This window comes from Ochotona princeps, chromosome 8, assembly GCF_030435755.1.
Source record: "Ochotona princeps isolate mOchPri1 chromosome 8, mOchPri1.hap1, whole genome shotgun sequence".
Classification (NCBI taxonomy): Eukaryota; Metazoa; Chordata; class Mammalia; order Lagomorpha; family Ochotonidae; genus Ochotona; species Ochotona princeps.
The window spans coordinates 31,505,119-31,525,094 of record NC_080839.1 but is presented as its reverse complement, the minus strand read 5'-3'; the positions used below and the strand labels follow the sequence as shown (position 1 = coordinate 31,525,094).

Below are 19,976 nucleotides of genomic sequence, written 5' to 3'. Positions count from 1 at the left end.
CCTTGTAGCAGGCCTATTAAAGATTATGGATGACCAAATGGCAAAAATCATTATACAGGAAAGAGGTCTGTAATTTGAAATGATTATAATCAAAGACACACTGGTTCTTGTTAATAACACTCTACAAGCACCTGCATTTCTGACTCAGCAAACATAAAACATTAACAAAAAATTAACATGAGACTAACTCTTGAGTCAGCGTCACAGGGCAGTTATTATTTCCCCAACGAGGACAAAGGTTAGGACATCCTTAGACCAGCACACAGCCGACATCTCCAGTGTACACAAAAACCACCAGGAAAGGGGGCCAGAGCTCACCTTGGAAACAGCAGAATAGCAGCCGCTGACTCCCTGGGATGTGTTCTATAACTCATAATATTCTCACATATTTTTAGTATATTGTTGAGTATAAATGTGTGCTCTCTTTAAAAATAATCAGGTTCCCCACTTTAAAAAAGAAGATTTATTTTTTTTACTTGAAAGACACAGGGACAGATGGAGGGAGCTCTTCTATCTGATGATTGCAAAGGCCAAGGCCAGGCCAGGCCAGACCAAAGCCAGGAGCCTAGAACTTCAGCCAGCTGTCCCACGTGGGTTGCAGGGGCCCCAGACTTAGGTCATATTCCTCTTCTTTCCCAAGCATATTAACAGGGAGCTAGACTGGAAGTGGAGCAGCAGGGACTTAAGCTAGTATTCATATGAGATGCTGGAGCTGCAGGCGGTGGCTTAACTATTGTGCTATAATCGTGGTCCCCCAGTCCTCCAATGACCCTCCCACCCCTGACAAACTGACTGTTTCTCCTATACTTGACAATCAGAAACAGAAAAACTTTTTAAACTGCTGATTCTTAACTCTGGGATTCCCTGTTAAATTATCAGCAACATTGGGCTCTCTTGGGAAAAGCAATCAGCTCAATCACTACTGAAGCCATAAGCAAGATACTCAAGTCTCTCAGGCTTACTCATAATTCTCCACTACGGAGTGACTGTAGGGAGCAGTACAGGACCCCCTGTAGGAATCCCATTTGAATAGGAGGGTGTACAAGGATCTGCAAATGCCAGTGTGAACAAGTGCAACTCTGAGAGGGTACTGCAAAACAGCAGGCCAAAGGTGGGCATGAGAGCCTTTCATCACGTATCCTGGAACCCAGAAGCCTCTGATTTATATGACCACTAAAGAGGTCAAGCACAAATAACAGCCCGATATAGGAATTCCCAGATTGAAATCTACCCCTGCCAAAGACTGCTATTACCATAATATTCTATAATGGTCCTCCAGATGAAAGTGACACACAAATCATAAATAATCCTTCTGGAAATCTAGTCATATTTCTTCTTTATTATCCCTGATATCAAACTACAGCTGTTTCAACAAAGAGGAACAGAACTCTCAAGCTAACTATCCCCCTGGAAGGAACCACCTTTTTCCAGTGAGAGCCAGCCCTTTCAATTCGGGCTTCCCACACTCAGCACTGCCCTCTGCCCAACCTCAGTCATTTGTTTGGAAAAGGGTAGGGATCCATTTATCAAAAGCTTCAGAATATTTTATTGAATTTGCCCCTAAACCATTCTCTAAACAAATGTCAGGATCATGCAGGACCATTTTAATGGCACACTGAGTGCAAATGTAGGACAGGGAAGTGCAGTAAGAGAAGATACACATGTGAACACCACATTCGTTTTCTTAAATTTAGAAAGTTTATTTTTTCAGTGCTTTCGTTGCCTCTTCAGAAAGGACTGAAACTCACAAATTCCATCTAAAAAATACAGCAAACAAAGCCAGAGTCAATCACATCTTTCGGCCATGAGACACTTGCCCTTTGTTCCTGCTTTTTGACCTTGACTTCCTATCTTCCCACTGGACATGATTTTAATATTTATCAACACCAAAGGCCTCCTTGTCAGGAGAAAAGAGGATCCCTCTCTTCAAAAGCTTTATCTTCATAGTGAAGCAGTTCATAGATCATTCACAGGCCTCCTGTGTACAGACACCGAGCGAGAAATCTTTCACATTAGGTTCTTGTCCTAAACGATCTATTTAGTTATTTGAAAAGAAGAGTTATAGAAAGAGGGAGAGACAGAAGATTTTCCATTTGCTGGTTCACTCTCCTAACAGCCACAAGAGCTAACCAGGCCAAAGCCAGGAACCTAGAACTCCATCTGTGACCCCACATGGCTGAAAGGGGTCCAAATACTTAGGCCATCTTTCACCTGTTCCCAGGTGCATTAATAGAGAGCTGGACTGGAAGTGGAACAGCTGGTACCCCAACCAATGCTCATATCAGATGCTGGTGTCACAGAATCTGGTTTAACCTATGCCACAACATTGGCCCCCAATTAAGTTCTTGTGACAATCCCATTAGGTAGACCCTGTCCCATTCCAAGAGTAACTTGCACATTGTGTCACAGTGCATACGGCAGAGCAGAGATCTACTGTGGAACCTCACCATCTATTCATCCCATCTCAGCACCAGCCCTGAGATGGACACTCCTGGCTCCATGGATCTATACCAGGGAGCACCCAGGACACTCCAACATGCATTCAGACAGGCAGACAGGCTGGCAGCACTAGGGAGGGCTGGGCAGAATTCAGACAGTTAAAAGTAAGGGAAACTTGTATAATCCTGAAAGGCAGAGGCCATGCAATAGTTAAGGGAAAAATAAAATCCAACCCCATGGCCTGCCTTGTAGATTCTGGCACAAAACAGCCCCACACAACCCTCTTCTGCTTTAAGCTCTTACATCCAGAGACTTCCCAGCACCAAACTCAAGCACCTGTTCCTCTCTCCTCCCCTTTCTCACTGAGAGCAAGTCCCAGGGGTCCTAATTCAATGGTTCAGGTCCCGGCTCCCTCAAGTTCCTTATACAGCCTCCTCTGCACTTCATCCTAACAATATCCTACAGAGATAAAAGGGGGACTTGGCCATGCCCTGAAACCCACCTACGAGGTTCCTGAGTGAGGTCAGCAGGGCCTCCGGACCCCTGGAGGCAGAGTTCTAGGGCAATCCCCTCTGTTGTGCTAGCTTATCTCCAAGTTGGCAGTTTATACTGAAGTCGCACAGAAGTTTCTATGTGAACATGAAATTCTCCTATGCCACACTTTGAAAACCTGATGACAACACAACGGGATAAGCTGCTTCACACACATCCAGGCCCTCCTTGTCCACACCTGAGGTCCTTCCTTCAGCTCTCCGCAGTGCCGCATGTGGCTCCCACTCCTGGCACCACATCCACCCACCAACACAGCTGCGATTCAGTGAGTTCCTCTTCTGCAGACCACAGACTTGTTTTAACTTCACCTGTCTTTATTCCTAATACTAACCATAGTACTTTGCACATAGTAGGTGCTCAATAAATATTTTTACTCATTCACTAATAGATGAGTGAAACAAAAAAGTAATAAGGGGTCTGGTGAAGTGTACCTGCGGCCACAGGGTATTCCCATGTCATTAGTAACAAATTCTAACCATGCATAAATACTAGCACTTCTAAAGTCGAAAAAAAAAAAAAACAACAACAACAATAGAAAATACCAGGGCAGTTCATGTAGTACAAGTAAACACTACACTGTGAAATGTAATGTGTGTTGATTCACATGCAAATACACCCATATACATACAATAATGAATGCACTAGGTTGCCATGTAAAACACACATTTCTCAGTGAGTCCGTGGTCAAAAAATATTTCTTTCAAAATAACAAGCCAGTTATGCATTAAATCAATCACTGTGACTACTCTGAAGACATTGGTTTAACATAAAAACAGAGGTGGGCACTTTGGTACAGATGGGTTACGTGGTTCTTGGTAATGCCTGCATGCCAAACTGGAGTGCCAATTCAAGATGGCTACTATGCCTCTAATTCAGCTTCCCACCAATGAGCCTGGTAGGTAGCAGATGATGGCTCAAGTGTGTGGGTTTTTGTTACCCACACAAGATATCCAGGCTGAAGTCTGGGTTCATGGCTTCCCCTTGGCCCAGCCCCAACTGTTGTGGGAGCTTGGGGAATGAATCAGCAGATGGTGGAGCTCTCATTCTCTCTTGCTCTGTCTTTTAAATAGATGAAAATATCATTTTAAAACAAAAAGCACAGAAGTGTCATCCTCCAGCATAAAATTCAGTTTAGACAATAATCATTTTGGGTGTGCCACTTAAGATGGCTACCTGTTTAAAAAAAAACAAAACTCATGTGGGCATGCCTGAAGATTACAGCTGATTAAATGCACAAAGAAAGTTGCACAAGCACACCTGCTAATTCAGTGTCAGAGGTTTTAGGTTTCACATTATTATCAAGTGAATCTTCCAGCCCTGTCTGCTTCCACGCTCCATCTCTCAGGGCAGTCTTGAATACCTCTACATTATTTACAAGCATGTATGCTAACACTGGTCTGCTTCAAACGCTTGGAGAGAGAGTTCAGTTCTGCAGAGGGTCCCTGAGTGAAGCCGAAGCTGGAAGCACACCAAGCCTCGACACAGCTAGCAGTTCCAGGTATAAAACTGTGGGGCCATGAGTTTGTTCTAAGCACTCATTTCCCCAAAACTCAGCACATAAAAACAGCCTTAAGGCTGTTAATCCATGAAATTGTCAATCATAGGCTATGTCCCTAGCTAGAGAAAAAGGTAAAACCTGACCACCTTTTTCTAGGAAAAATGGACGGCAAGTAGGCAAAGACCTAAAGACATGGCAGGAAGTTTGGGGCGTTTTTAGCTTTTCGCACTAGAGGAAAACCCTACAGACACGTGGAAGTAGCACAAAAGATGGCAGGATCACAATGTGAAGGACATTGGATCCACTTTATAATACAGTATCTGTAATGGGTTTAGAAACAATGCCCCAAACTCCCATGAACATCTCTACAAAGTATAAGAGCAAAAACTGTAAGAATAAAACTCCAAGACATGTCATCTTCGGCAGGACACAGTATAAACTTGTGCATTCAAAAAGTCAACTGGTCTTGCTTTTGTTTATGCTTTGAAACGTTTATTTTTTTTCTCCAACTACTCGAAAGGTAGAGAAACAGAAAGACAATCTTGCATTTGCAAGCTCACTCTTGAGATGCCCACAACCATCAGGCCTGGGCCAGTCAAAATCCAGGAACCTGGAACTACTTCTAGGTTTCCCACGTGAGTGGCAGGGACACAAGCACTTGAGTCATCATCCACTGCCTCCCCGGATGCATTACCAAGAAGTTGGATCAGAAGCAGAACAGCCTGGACTCAACCTGGTGCCCCAAAAGGACATGTGGGCACTGCATGGGGCGGGGGAGCTCACTGCAGCCTAACACCTGCCCCTTCCTTTATTACTAGAAATCATGTTTGTCTTGGCCAATTCAGGCTTCTCAAACCACATCCCACAGACTGAGTGGCTTACGTAGTAAACATGTCTTTCCCACAGCTCTGGAGGCTGGAAGTGAAGGTGCCAGCATGGCTGGGTTTGTGGTGCACGGCTGCCCTGCTGATTCAGAGATAGCTGCCATCTTGCAGGCTCACATAACTGAAAGATCACCTCCCATATCCCTTTGGTAAGGGCAATAATCCTGCTCATGAAGTCTATACCATGATGACTTAATCACTTCCCAAAGCCCACACTTTCCAATATCATCATCTTGGGGACTGGGGTTAGGATTTCAGCATATGAGTATGAAGGTAGATACAAATAATATTTTCAATAAAATATATGGAGAATATCTCAAAAGACATCCACCCAATTAAACTTTCTAAAGAAATTATCTTCTAGGGATAAGGTTTGGGGAAACAAACATTCACAGGCCACTTCTTAGTATTTGCCTTTGGGGGGCAATGCATGCATTGTCATGAACAATGCAACACATTCTAACACACTGTAGCTCTTGAACCCATAAAACTAATTCTTTGATAGGTAACAAAAATATTAGGTGAAAAAAGTCCCCAATTAATTACAGGCTAAGTTCTTTAATCTAATTACATCCAGACTTACATGAGATGCTATTGAGAACATCTGAAGAAATATTACCCACTGTCAGGATCTTCAAGTTTGGTCATTGCTCGAGAGAGACTCGTACACCCATCTGAGCACACATGAAACTAATAACGCACAGGAGCTTTGTGCACAAGAACAAGGGCTGAAGAACATGAACTACAAAGCCAAGAGGGCTTCAGGAGGGGTTTGGGGACTGGGGGCTTAATAATGGAGATTGTGGAGAAAGCTTGGGTTTCCTGCAGACTTGCTGGGGATTCAATCAGTAATATGCAAAGTGACTAGGGGCTCAGATCTTGCAAAAGGTCCAGTACCTCCTTGACTTCAGTCCATATGTTTTTTAAGATGCCAAGACACACAATCTTGTGGCTAATAAGGCAATTGAGTATTACTATTTTTAAAGATTTATTTACTTTTCATAGAAAGGCAGATTTTCAGACAGGAGATACAGAGAGAAAGATCTTCCATTCATTGGTTTACTCTCCAAGTGGCCACCAAAGTAGATAGATAGATAGATAGATAGATAGATAGATAGATAGATAGATAGATAGATAGATAAAATAAAAACAACCAGAACTGAGCCAATCCAAAGCCAAAAGCCAGGAGCTTCTTCTGGGCCTACTATGTGGATTCAGGGTCTAAGGAAATAAGGCAATTTCACAGCCATAATTTATCTACGGAGTCTGCAAAATCTTTCAGGACAAACTTGCAGTAATCTCAACCAATTACATGCTTCCATCACTACACAACTATATCACTGTCTCTGGAGTTTCGGGTATTTAAGGGCTTGCACAAGCAGAGCTAAAAATGTGTAACTCAGCAAATTCCCTGGAAGGTTAGCGAAACAATTCAGAAGAGATCGAAACTGCAGAAAATGTGTTTATTAACCAGCAGATAAAGAGGGTAACATTCAGGTTTTCACAAAGTAGCAGAATAATACTTTCCTACAATACTGTGTCATTCACTGACTGCTTCTATATGAGGGTTCATATATAAAAAAAGTTCAAAAACATATATTCTAAAAATTCATGGAAATTTTGCCTTTTTTCCAAAAGCTACATTTATTTACTTGAAAGACAGTGTTCCAGGGGTTGGGAAACACACAGAGAATACCAGTTTCCACATTAGAAAATCACCAGTCCAAATAACATAGGCACCAACTGAGCTGCCTCTAGAAGCATACTGTCAAATCTTAAACGTTCATCTTTTCTTTAAAGATTATTCCTTTTTTTTTCCTAAAGAAAATACTTAGAGTGAACATCCCCTTGCCATTTTGTAAAATCTCTATCAAGAACACCAACCTGCCAGAAAGATGTGTCCTGCACACTGTCAGGTACTGTCCCCTTGCCAACTCCTCCCGCTCCTCTGAGGAACAGCACCGTGTGTTTCAGGGCCAGCTGCTCTGCCGTCCTCCACGTCCCACATCAGAGGTCCAGGCACAGCCAACCTGACCAAAGCTTAGTCAACTACAGAACCCCTCCAAAAATAAACAAGCAAGCAGGCACCCCAAGCTTCCAACTGGAACTAAAGAAATAGACACAGTATGGAGAGAAAAATCCCAGGAGCAGATGGTAGCCATGTTCCTTGCCATCTGGAAGAACACCCATGGGACAAAGGCAGAGGCCTTTTCACAGGAGGGAGTGAGACTGGGGGATGGAAAGCCTTAGTTTCCATTGCTCTGAGAACCCATATGCACTTTACCCTTTCCTCAGACTGCCCGTCTGGCTCTCATCTTCATCAAGCACCATATCCCAAAGCTCACCCCCAACATCCTGACATCAAGTGTTTCTTTGGCCATGTCATGGCTCTGCTGCATGAGACATGCCAACTGAAGCCGGCAGTGCCAGCTGTGTGCTCTGAGTTGCACATGGGTGGAACCAGTATGCTTCATAATTTGGATTCTTGACCTTCACCAACACTTGAGGAGCCCACTTCTCAAGGAAGCCATTTTTAAGTATGTAGCTAGCCATAACCTGTATAAAAAGAGTTTTATAATGCGATCTCCACCCGCAATCTAGCAGAAATCTGCACCACAGAAAAACAAGCCGTTAAGTCGTTTAGCAATGAGGACAAGGGTGGAGTTGCAACTGGAGTATACCAAAGTGATGCGTAGGCTGAGTTATGAATGAGCAGACACTGTCATTGAGCAGATGGCTCTAATGGACGAGGCACACAGGATGCCTCCTGATCTACAGCAGCCACAGCCAATGGATTTCTAGGGCTCACTTGCCTCAATCCTAGCAATAACCCTTCTCCACTCCTGCCCCAACCCTACCACTTCAATCCTAAGAACTCAGATGAATCTCTGTTCCCTACAACCCAAAGAACTAACCCGAAATAACACTGAACACCAAACCCTTTACACAGAAGCCAATCAGTAGACACAGACCAGATGCATGGGCCCCTGGTCCTTCAGAAACCACCTCCCTTGGATTAACTGTTAATGTGCTCATGTTGAAACCACTACACATTGACAGTCAAATAACCAAAACCACCTTACTTAAATTACTTGGTATCAAAAGTCAAAATCTAACAAAATTAGCATCTACCCAGAATTCATTTTCCTAGAAATTAGACTAAGTTGAACGGCATCAATGTAATGGTACACGAAAGCTTAAGTAATTGATGTACATTGTTAACTCTTAAAATGACATTTCAGTTTGCTTCGATCATGTGACATGTTTTAAGTACACAGGACTCCATAAATGCCTGGTATATAAATTAAATTTCTTTTGTTTATCTTCCTAGGACATTTGCTCACTGACTCACTTTGGTTAAAAAATTGGCAAAGGAGCTGGACTGTATAAATGAACTTGATAAAGGCAACAGTCATGGCCATGTGAGACGTCACAAACCACCAGCAGGTTTTTCCATGATTTCACCAGGATAAATGAAAAGCTTGTTGGTCTACAGTCTTTTCAGATACTTACACACAACACACCTGCCTTCTGTTCTCAGGCACCCATCAAATAAAAACTGTAGCATTACAGTGTGGGTAGGTCTTACACAGTGTTTTCCACTCTTTTTTTAAAGATTTACTTATTTTTTTTTATTGGAAAGTCAGATACACAGAGAGGAAGAGAGACAGAGAGGAAGATCTTCCATCTGCTGATCCACTCCCCAAGTGGCTGCAATGACTAGAGCTGAGCTGATCCAAAGCCAGGAGCCAGGAGGCTCTTCTGGGTCTCCCATGTGGGTGCAGGGTCCCAAGGCTTTGGGCCGTCCTCGACTACTTTCCCAGGCCACAAGCAGGGAGCTGGATGGGAAGCGGACACCGCCAGGACACGAACCGGCACCCATATGGGATCCGGGTGCATTCAATGCAAGGATTTAGCCACTAGGCTATCACACTGGGTTCTCCACTCTTTCTGACTAATCTATCAATACAACTTACATTAGAGAGCAAAGGGGAAAATTCAGTCATGTAAAGACAAATTCATGAATGTTATGCTAAGTAAAGGAAGCCAGACACAAAGGGCCATCCATTACACAATACTGCTTAAGAAAATGTCCTGAAGAACCATTTCACAGCATCAGAAGATCCATCAGCCAAAGCCAGAGAACCAGAGGTGGAGGAAAGGTGGGAAGTGGCTGCTAAGGTGAAGGGGATTTCTCTTTGGACTGATGAAAATTGTTACGAGGTTACATTGGGGGTCAGATGAATTGGATGTACGCTAGTGAGGAGGAAGGGGTTTGAGCAACAGCAGTTTGAGGAAACTACACGCCCACCAAAAGAAGAGGTCTTGGCAATTCAATGGCCCGAAAACTACTGCAGCCATCCGTAAATGAAGAGAGTGCATGTACTGTTCTAAGTGGATGTTCTTTCCAACAGCTTTCGCGGACCTGCAGTTTACAGAAACGCACTTTCAAGTTCAGATTTCAGACAATGGCGGTGTATTTACTATATGCTAGGGAGCAGGCTTCCCTCACAAATAATCCTCAACAAGGCACAATTTAGACAAACAGCCTCCAAAGTGGATGAGGAAAATAATGGAAAGCTTTTAAATCCCTGTTAATCTTGACTGTAAAAACCCAATTCATCAGGCAGGCAGCCTTCTCTTTGCTGTGGGACATAAAAGTGTCAAGCCTGAGCACAGTGGTAGCTGGGTGAAGAAGAAAAGTCCTGGCTTGACCTGCATGAGGGAGTGCAGCCAGAGAGGGCACAGCACCCCAGCAGACACTGCTGTGAGCGGGAGGGGCCCCACGAACCTGCAGCCTCGCCTCCTGAGCTCTGCACAGCTAGCATCAGGCTCCCATACCCAGCCTCCTCTCTCTCCAAGCCGCATGCCTCACAGCTCGCCTCTTCAAACATCTCGCTGATTTCTTCTTTTTTGTGTCTAAACCACTCCAGAGCCAACTGCCCACACTGAATGCTTCCCTGGAACCTGGCATACATTACAGACGCTTTTATCTTTACTGATTAGATGTATTTTAGATCTCCACATTTGTAACAGCATGCTGCACTGTTCACTAGACAGAAGTGACACATATATCTGTTTATTCATGCTGGTGGCACGAGCGTGTTGACTGTGGAATGAGTCTTCTCCAGAGAGGTTCCCAGCAAAGCCATGGCATGCCAGTTGGCTGTGAAGGAACACAAAGCCAAATATCTAAGCCACCTAGTGAAAAATATTCACCACTATATGCAGAAAACAGATTAAGACTTGTCACAGAAAAGGTACGCTTATGAATCTCACAGTTTTGGGGCCCAGCGCAATAGCGTAATGGTTAAAGTCCTCACCTTGAACGCACCGGGATCCCATGTGGGCGCCGGTTCTAATCCCGGCACCTCCACTTCCCATCCAGCTCCCTGCTTGTGGTCTGGGAAAGCAGTGGAGGACGGCCCAAGGCCCTGGGACCATGAATCCATGTGGGAGACCAGCAAAGAAGTTCCTGCCTCCTGGCTTCAGATCAGAGCAGCACCAGCCATTATGGAAGATCTTCCTCTCTGTCTCTCCTCCTCTCTATATCTGCCTTTCCAATAAAAAATAAATAAATCTTTTTTTAAAAAAAACGAATCTTACAGTTTTAAAAGAGATTTCTTCCACACATGTATAAGCCTATCAATTTGGGATAAAGTAAAACATCTAACTATTACTTTTATGATAACTTGAGATGACAAATCAGCTCCAATTCTCACTGGATAAAATTGAGTCACATTTCTCCTGAGCAAACCCTGGGCCTGAATTTTTTTTTTTTTAATCTACAACTGCATCATTTTTCAGGATATACTTTTCTAGTAGCCCCACTAATTTTAATTCACATTTCAGCGCTAATTAAGGGCCACAGCAAGTTTCTGCCCTCCTAGACAAGATAAATTATAAGGCACGAACAGTGAGGGGGCCAATGGGAGAGACGGCAATCACTTCCACTGAGAGGCAGACCCATCCAGACGGGGCTGGTAATGAGGCCAGAGATCACGGGAAGAAAGTGTTCCTCCCGCAGGCCACAGCACGATACTCAGCTCGGACAGAACATTACGGCTTCTTAGGTGTCAAGATACCAGAACATGAAAAGAGAGTTCTTCAGCTCTGATCTTCTTACTGGAGGAAAGGTCAGACTACCATTTTAAAGAGAGAAAAAAGTTGACTTTTCACTTCAGTGGGGCTACTTTAAGAAAAAAAAAAAACCCACCCAAGATGTAAAATTAATTGTGAACACTTAGGCTATGTCATAGGAAAGTATTTCTCTGTGTGGTTTACATTTGAACCACATGGAGACTCAGGGGGGAGGGGAAGCCCTGGAATGTGCATTTTACACAGAACCACCAAACCACCACTGAACCACCTGCGCTTGAGCACAGTGTCGGAACAGTTCCCTTGGTACGTTTTGAGGTGTTCATCCAAGACAGGGCAGTACAGACACTGGTGGAGGATTTCTCTGCTACCACACTGCATCTGCTTCATAAAAGTTGGCTTTGGAATGTCAAAAAAGAGAAGCATTTATCTGTAAATAACTGCTCAACTGACAAATTATTCCTCCTAAGAATTTACATTCACACTTAGTCAATCACATATTGCTTTACAAACAGAGCCACACCAAATACTAGGTAGATATGTAAAAGCCCACACCTCTTCTGCAAGTTCTATAACATTTCAGCCAAGGAGCCAGTGCCATGGCATAGTGCATTAGGCCACCACTTGCAGTGCCAACATCTCACATCGGAGCACCAGTTCACATCTCAACACTCTGCTTCTGATCCCTCAGAAGATGGCTCAAATACATGGGCCCCTGCCACCCAGCTAAGGGACATGCAGAGAATTCCCAACTTCTGGCTATGGCCTGGATCACGGTGATTGCTGTGGGCATTTGAGGAGCGAACTAGTGGATGGAAGAAGATCTGTCTCTGTCGGTCTCTCTCTATTGCTCTGTCCTTAAAATACACAGCAAAATAAACATTTAAAAAAAGGCCTAGCCAACAAAAAATGTCTGCAAAAATGCAAAGGTACCTGGACTGCACCGTCCAAACCAGTAGCCACTGGCCACAGGGGACCACGGATCCCAAGATAGCCACGGAGTATTGCACTGAGATGTGCTCCTAAGTATTTCAGAGAGTTAGAGTAGAAAATATCATTAATAACATTTTTAATTATTTATTTTTATTGGAAAGGAAGATTTACAGAGAGAAGGACAGACAGAAAAATCTTCCATTCATTGGTTCACTACCAAAGTGGCCACAATAGCCAGAGCTGAGCAGATCTGAAGCCAGGAGTCAGAAGCCTCTTCCAGGTCTCCCATTTGGGTGCAGGGTCCCAAGGCTTAGGCTATCCTTAACTGTTTTCCCAGGCCACGAGCAGGGAGCTGGATGGGAAGTGGAGCAGCCAGGACATAAACTTGTGCCCATATGGGATCCTGGTGCATGTATCACGCCAGGCCCTAATAACATTTTTATATTGGTTACATGTTAAAGCAGTATTTTCGATATGTTGACCACAATCTTTCTCGTGACATTTTAAATCACATATAGGGATAGGAGCTGGCAGAATTACGCAGTTGGTTAATCCTTAACCTGCAAGCACTGACATCCTATATGGGCACCAGTTCGTGGCTGTTCCACTTCGCATCCATCTCCCTGCCTGTGGCCTGAGAAAGCAGTAAAGGATGTCCCACAACCTTGGAAGCCTACAGTCACGTGGGAGACCCAAGGAAGATTCTGACTCCTGGTTTCAGATCAGTTCATCTCTGGCTGTTGTGGCCATTCGGGCAGTGAAACAATGGATTGAGGATATTTCTCTCTTTCTCTCCATAAATCTGATCTGTCTTTCCAATCAGAATAAATAAATCTTAAAACACACACACATAGGGAGGAGGTATTTTTCTCAGCAGCCATATAGCTGGTTTTGAGTCCAACTCCGGCATCCTAATAATCACACTTGACAGGAGAGCAGTGATGATTCAAGTCACCCATGAGAGAGACTGGATTGTGCTTCCGGCTCCTGGTTTCAGCCTGGGCCATCCAGCCTGTGGGTTCAACCAGGAGACAGAACTAGTTCTCTCTCTGCCCCTCGGTTTCTTCTTTTCTGTCTTTCAAATATATACATATGTTTAAGATGATTTCATGCCTTTTTTCTATTTATGAAATAGTTTAGATTTTATTTTAAGAAGAAACAGAAACATTGCTCAGAAATATGCCCTAATTTGATGGCTATATTTCCATTTATTCTTCACTATAAGCATTGCTGATACACAGGATTAATTCTGGCTATTTTTATAATATTTTCACAAAAATACATGGCACATTTTAATTTAATATCATTAATTTAATCAAAAGACTCCTTTCTATACCTCCTTTGTGTTGATTCTATATAAAAGCCACAATCGCAAACACATTGGTAAAAAGAAAATATTTGCCTTTGGTATTTTTTTAAGAGTCAAGTTTTACATTTGCTTTTAAATAAAATGTTAGTCTCCAAAATGGTCAGCTAATTTTGAATCCTTGCATATACTACAATTCAGAGGTGATCCGATGAGAGGTCAGGATTGTGGGCATGCATCATGGGATTTAAGAAATAATTGACAGAATGGCACAAAATCACTCCCTAGTGTACTGCCTCTAGGGTCAGTTGGCATGACATGACCTGCACTACTCAGCAGTGCTCTCCTCCTCCTTCTTAAATGCCAATAAAGTGCCTTGGCAAGCAGGAATAACCATCCAGCACATTTCCACACGCCTGGCACAATGGCTCAATAGCTAAATCCTCATCTTGCAAGTGCCAGGATGCCATATGGACACTGGTTCATGCCCCAGCGTCTCCACTTCCCATCCAGCTCCCTGCTTGTGGTCTGGGAAAGCAGCAGAGGACGACCCAAAGCCTTGGGACTCTGCATCTACGTAGGAGACCTGAATAAGCTTCTGGCTCCTGGCTTTGGAATGGGTCATCTCTGGCAGTTGTGGCCAGCTGGGGAGTGCGCAGATCTTTCTCTTTTTCTCTCCATAAATGTGATCTGTCTTTCCAATAAAAAAATTAATCTTTTCTTTTCTTTTTTTTTTTTTTAAGATTTATTCATTTTATTACAGCCAGATATACACAGAGGAGGAGAGACAGAGAGGAAGATCTTCCCTCCGATGATTCACTCCCCAAGTGAGCCGCAACGGGCCGATGCGAGCCGATCCGATGCCGGGAACCTGGAACCTCTTCTGGGTCTCCCACGCGGGTGCAGTGTCCCAATGCATTGGGCCGTCCTCAACTGCTTTCCCAGGCCACAAGCAGGGAGCTGGATGGGAAGTGGAGCTGCCGGGATTAGAACCGGCGCCCATATGGGATCCCGGGACATTCAAGGCGAGGACTTTAGCTGCTAGGCCACGCCGCCAGGCCCTAATCTTTTCTTTAAAAAAAATCACATTTCCATTCCACATCCAATTTTAGGCATTAATTATGTATTATATTAGTTATTCATAAAATAAAGATATATCTTTCAAAGAGAATATAAAATGCAAAACATCTCAGCTTTTATGCTGATTACAAGTCACTATGATGACATTCTGCACACACAAACAAAAATTTTTAGTGTGTGGCAGTGAGTCAGTATTAGTTCTAATTATTTTCTCAAAATGTATATAAGCTAGAGGCCCATGCCATGGTGCAACTAATAAAACTGCTACCTAAGGCACTGGCATCCCATATGGGCACTGGTTGAGTCCCAGCTGCTCCATTTCCAATCCAGTTCCTGCTAATGCACCTGGGAAAGTTAAGGAAGGTGGCCCAAGTGCTTTGGCCGCTGCTCCCACACTGGAGACTTAAGAAGCTACGTGCTTCTCGTTTTGGACTGGTCCAGCTGCAGTCACTGCAGCCATGTGGAGAGTAAACCAGCAGATAGAAGACTTCTCCATCTCCCCAACTCCCCGTAACTCTTTAAAATAACAACAATAATAAAAAAGCAGATCTTTTAAATAAACATTTGTAAGTCTTAAATTTTTGTAAGCTGAAGAGTTACAAGATTCCTTTACTCAACTACCCTCATGCAGTTGATGGCAGATGATTTTTTTCTCAATTTTGAGAAAATCCTGCTATCTCCAATTATGCCAGATATGAAAGCAGGAGCACACAGTTCCCTGTGCTTTGTCTTGGTCTTCAGCCTAGTGGATCACCCAGGAATCGTTGGGCAAGTTGTTTTCTCCCGCTGTGTCTCCGTTTCCTCACTTACACAATGTACATGATAAGCAGCTCTCTCTTGCAGTTGGTAGGGGACTGTCACATACGCTTTGCATTTAGAACAGTACTGGGCACAGAGACAGCACTTCCGGTAACTACAGGAAACCAGGAGCCCCAGATAAGCACCCTGGCAAAGTAAGCGCAAAGGACGGACGCTAAGGGAAGCGGGGTGGGGGGGGGGGGGGAACTCTCCTCTGAACCACAGGAAAGAGCAGGTACAAAGAGCAAGAAACCACTTTGCAGTTTACAAGTAAAACTGTACTTAAGAAGGAGGCAACATGTGCTAGCCTGAAAATAGCAAGTGAAAGACTCTAACCAAAGGTAACTGGCCACCACTGGCACACCAGGCTAGAAGCGCAGATGGAGGCTCAGGAAAGAGGAAGGCGTTAAGGTACAATCCGTCTATAGCACAAGCCAGAACCACAATTTCCATAAACTTCCACTTTAACGAATGAGCTAGAAAATATCAAGTCGCAATTCTAGAAGGGCCATTTAGATTCATCATTCACATAGGCACATTCAAGCAAGAGCTTTAAATCACCAATACTCAAGAGACAGATTATGCTAAAGTGGCTGAATAATTTTCCTATAGCGTTTAATTGGCTGTATCCCCAGCATCCATTCTTCTCTTCATCCTTCCTATCATATTCCAAATTTTCTGGCCAAGCTGTCTGCATGGGATCCACAAAGCTGTGCCTCGGGGGTTCATCCTGTTTACATGAAGTCCATCAGCACACCCCAACCTCCAATCCCAGCGATGATCAATCAGGCCTGTGGGGCTAATCCCAGCAGCTTGGGAGAGCGCATGCGCTCTGTTCCACTGGACAGCAGGAAGGCCCAGGAGGCCCAGCAGGAGGATGGCTGACAGCCTGCTTGGGAAGCGAGCCTGGCACGCAAATAAGGTCACAGAAAGACACGGGGCTTGGTCCCACCATGCGCGTCCAGGCATAGGTCTTACTTGAAGTCTGCATTTGACTCCTATGTGACCAGAAAATCATCTGCCTTTGAAACCACTTTGGTTTTCTTCTGTTGAAAATCAAGAGACTTTTGAATGATGAATGCTTTATAAAGTGTTCCATGAGAAAGATACAACAAGCATTATTGCTGTTCACAATTAACTGTGAACCTACCTCCATGAGCCAGGACTTCGATTTACTTATCAGAATTAAGGATATCATGAAATGTCCTAAGATTGCCTTTCCCCCTTGGAAGAATTTCCTATGAAATCTCAAAGCGTCGATGCAGGACCCAGAATGCACCACTCTTGACTCGTGGTTCACACACTTTGAGTCCTGCTCCATGTAACAGAACCTTCCTGGTTCTCAGGAAAACTCTAAGATAACACGCTGCCCACCCCCACCAGGGCTCTAAGTAGGTGATGGCAACAGGGAATTAGAAAACACAGAATGAAGATGTATTTTCACGAAGGCTAATGAGTCAAGGGCAAACTTACCTTTAAGCAACCTTACAGGTGCTCTTAGCAGAGTAAGCTACTGCTTTTCGGATTTTGCATACAACACTCACTAACACTGGTACAGGTCAGTTATTATGTGAGAAGCATTAAGTACATGGGTGAGTTTGTCTATTTTGATATTAAGATAAAAGTACACTTTGACAGTATAAAATGCAATGTGTCAAAACAGAAAAACTATGAGAGTGGGGGCAGCTCTATCTGAATGGCTACAGAAATCACTGTACTCTGGATTATTTTGGCCCATGAACCTCACTTCTTCAAACACGAAACTGAGTTTCTGATGGAGCAGTCAGCTTGCTGTCTTGGGCATGTGTAAGCAGAGATGGGACAATCCTCAAATAAGGCAGCCATGAGGGCAGGCTGGATGACTTTTAAGAGGCCTGCATGCACCCCGGACCTCTGTGTTGGGTTGTGAAGACACTCACCGGCCAGAGCCTTGATGCGGGATCGCTCAAAGAGACGTGCGGAACTGTTCTCATTGTCCCAGTCATCCACGTCCCAGCGGTTGTTGACGTCGCTGTACTGCTGCTGGATCTCAATGTTGTCGTAGTCTGTGGCTACCGTGGTGGTCATCTTGAAATGCCTCAGCTGCTCCTCCACATCAGCTCCTTCTTAAGAGTTCTGGCAGCAACAAAAGGAAACACATATTTAGATTTCCACAGTACCTAGCATCCCTAAGAAGCCTACCGGGAGAGGGGTGGTGCTGCTGCACGGGGGCTTAAGCTGCCATCAGTGATATTGGCATCCCATATCAGAGGGCTGATTCAAGGCCCAGCTGCTCTGCTTCCAATCCAGCTCCTTGCTAACGCACCTGGAAGGGCAGATGATAGACTCCGTGCTTTTTAGGCTGCTGCTGCTGCCCATGTGAGAGATCCACATGAAGGCTCCTAAGGCTTTGGTTGGCCCAGCATCAGCCTCTGTAGTCATTTGGGGAGACAAAAGCCTCTACCTCAGATGTCTCTGCCTTTCAAATAATATATATATAAGAAAAGGTAATAGCACAGCAGGCTGGAGCAAAGAAGGGTTCAATGTGGCTGGAGTCTGGTGGCATGGAGAGAAAACAGGACAAGGTAGGGGAGGGAGGACAACCCAGAGCAGGAAGGGCTCTAAGAACTTATGTAGTCACACATAGAAAAAAGTGATGGAAAGCTACCACAGGATTTGATGTCCCACTGTTCTATGAAGAAACAAGACTGTAGGAAGCACAGACAGAAGCAAGCCAGCTGGGGGGCTGCCTCAGAGGTGGTGGTGGTCCAGGGCAGTGGCATGGGCATGGTGGAGATGTGAATGTGCTAACCTAGCAAGTCAAGTAAAGACTGGCTAGCCCTGGGCGTGAGGGAACTGCTGGCCCAAGCCAGGTGCTCTACTTGGCTTCTGCCAAGGTGGTTAAATCCCTGCATATTTTACATTTCACCACAGGGACTCAGGCTCAGTTAGGCATACAAAGCTGTTAAGCTATGTCAACTGAAAACAGAAGAGGGTAAGGAGTGATGACCCCTTTTAGCGTTAGGGAGATATTACCAGGGGAAAAGATATCATTACATTTACTCTATTCTGCATCTGGATGGTTCTTTTCCAAAAGTCCCATTTGATGTGTATCAAGAACGTGCACATGGACCTGAGCCAGCAGGCCTCAGCACCAGAGCTGGGCACCAATATACCAATACAGGCCACCACCTGGCGATGCGGAAACACGTCTGTAGTGTGCTTTCAGGGTAATTTTTTACAAGTTCCAGTATCTAACTGCTCAGCTCCAGGTCACATGCAACCAGGTTTCAAGGCACCTAAATTAAGCTGAAACAAATGAACTGCACTTTAAATAGAACAGTAATTGGTGGCAGAGTGTGCAACTCCCCCCCCCCCCGTTGCCACTGGCTGTTTTCTCACAAGCTGCTGCTGCCAGAGCCGACACGCTCCCAAGAGGAAGGTGGCGTGTCCACCTCGCAGCTGAGTCACTGCAACCAGAACTCCGTCACCGTCTTCACCTCACGCACACAGAAAAATCCTGACTCAGAGTAAGATTCCCTCTGGGAAGACCCAATCAATCCCAACCCTACAGATGTACTGGTATATTAATTTTTGTACCTATATGTCATGTACTTATAGGATTCCATAGACAGACGTGAAAAATTAGAAACCTAATCCAGCATAAGAGAAAAAAGGCATAAGAGAAAAAAAAAATGAATACTGCCATGTACATCTGACCTTGCAGATGGCTCATTTTCAAGGTTATACCAATATTAAAGACTTTTATAAAATTCAGCCTTGAAGGGGGTTACATCTCTAGAAGAAAAAACAGCTACTGATCCTAAACTCTACATACAGCAAGTACAATTTAACCCAACCCAATACAGCCTACCTCTCCCTAGAGAAGTTTTGGCTATTTGGTGCCACCTGCTGACCAACGAGAACAAGCCACCCCCGTGGCCTCCAGGGCAGCTGTCAACCTGTGCTGCGTGCAACTCCCATCCTGCCCCAACCCTGGAAAAAGCCCAACTACAGCATTTCCCCACCAGAAATCTCTCCTCCAACTGGCCCATGCCCAACACCAACTGCTGTCCACAAGTTTCTTCGTAAGCAACTGCTACAGCCAAAAGGCAAATGGGAAGCAAACGTACTTCCCTGGTCTATGTACAAAAGAAATTCCAATGATATTATTCCACTCAAGTGTCTATAATCTTAACACAAGGGACATTTTTTCCCCCTGAAATATCCTCTGGAGATAATATCCTTGCCAAACAGCTGAGACATATGTATGGAGACATGACCTTTCTCGAATTTTAGGATAATTTTCAAATCGTGTCCCTGCTCCACCAGGGCCATGGTGAAAGGGTATTTGTAAAGCAAGCAGCTGCTGGAGGAAGCGACTGGAAGGTGAAGAACTGCCAGTGAA

General features: G+C 44.4%; 1 protein-coding gene across 2 annotated transcripts in view; it reads right to left on the bottom strand.

Moving 5' to 3' along the window:
* SPTBN1 (spectrin beta, non-erythrocytic 1) overlaps positions 1 to 19,976 on the bottom strand; it is a 186,235-nt gene that overhangs the window by 115,028 nt on the left and 51,231 nt on the right. For both annotated transcript variants that reach the window (XM_058667789.1, XM_004580140.3), the window contains one exon: positions 17,509 to 17,691. In XM_058667789.1, the coding sequence (XP_058523772.1) occupies positions 17,509 to 17,656 (148 nt within the window). In that variant the 5' untranslated portion in view covers positions 17,657 to 17,691. Of the gene's footprint in view, positions 1 to 17,508; positions 17,692 to 19,976 lie in introns of those variants that run through there.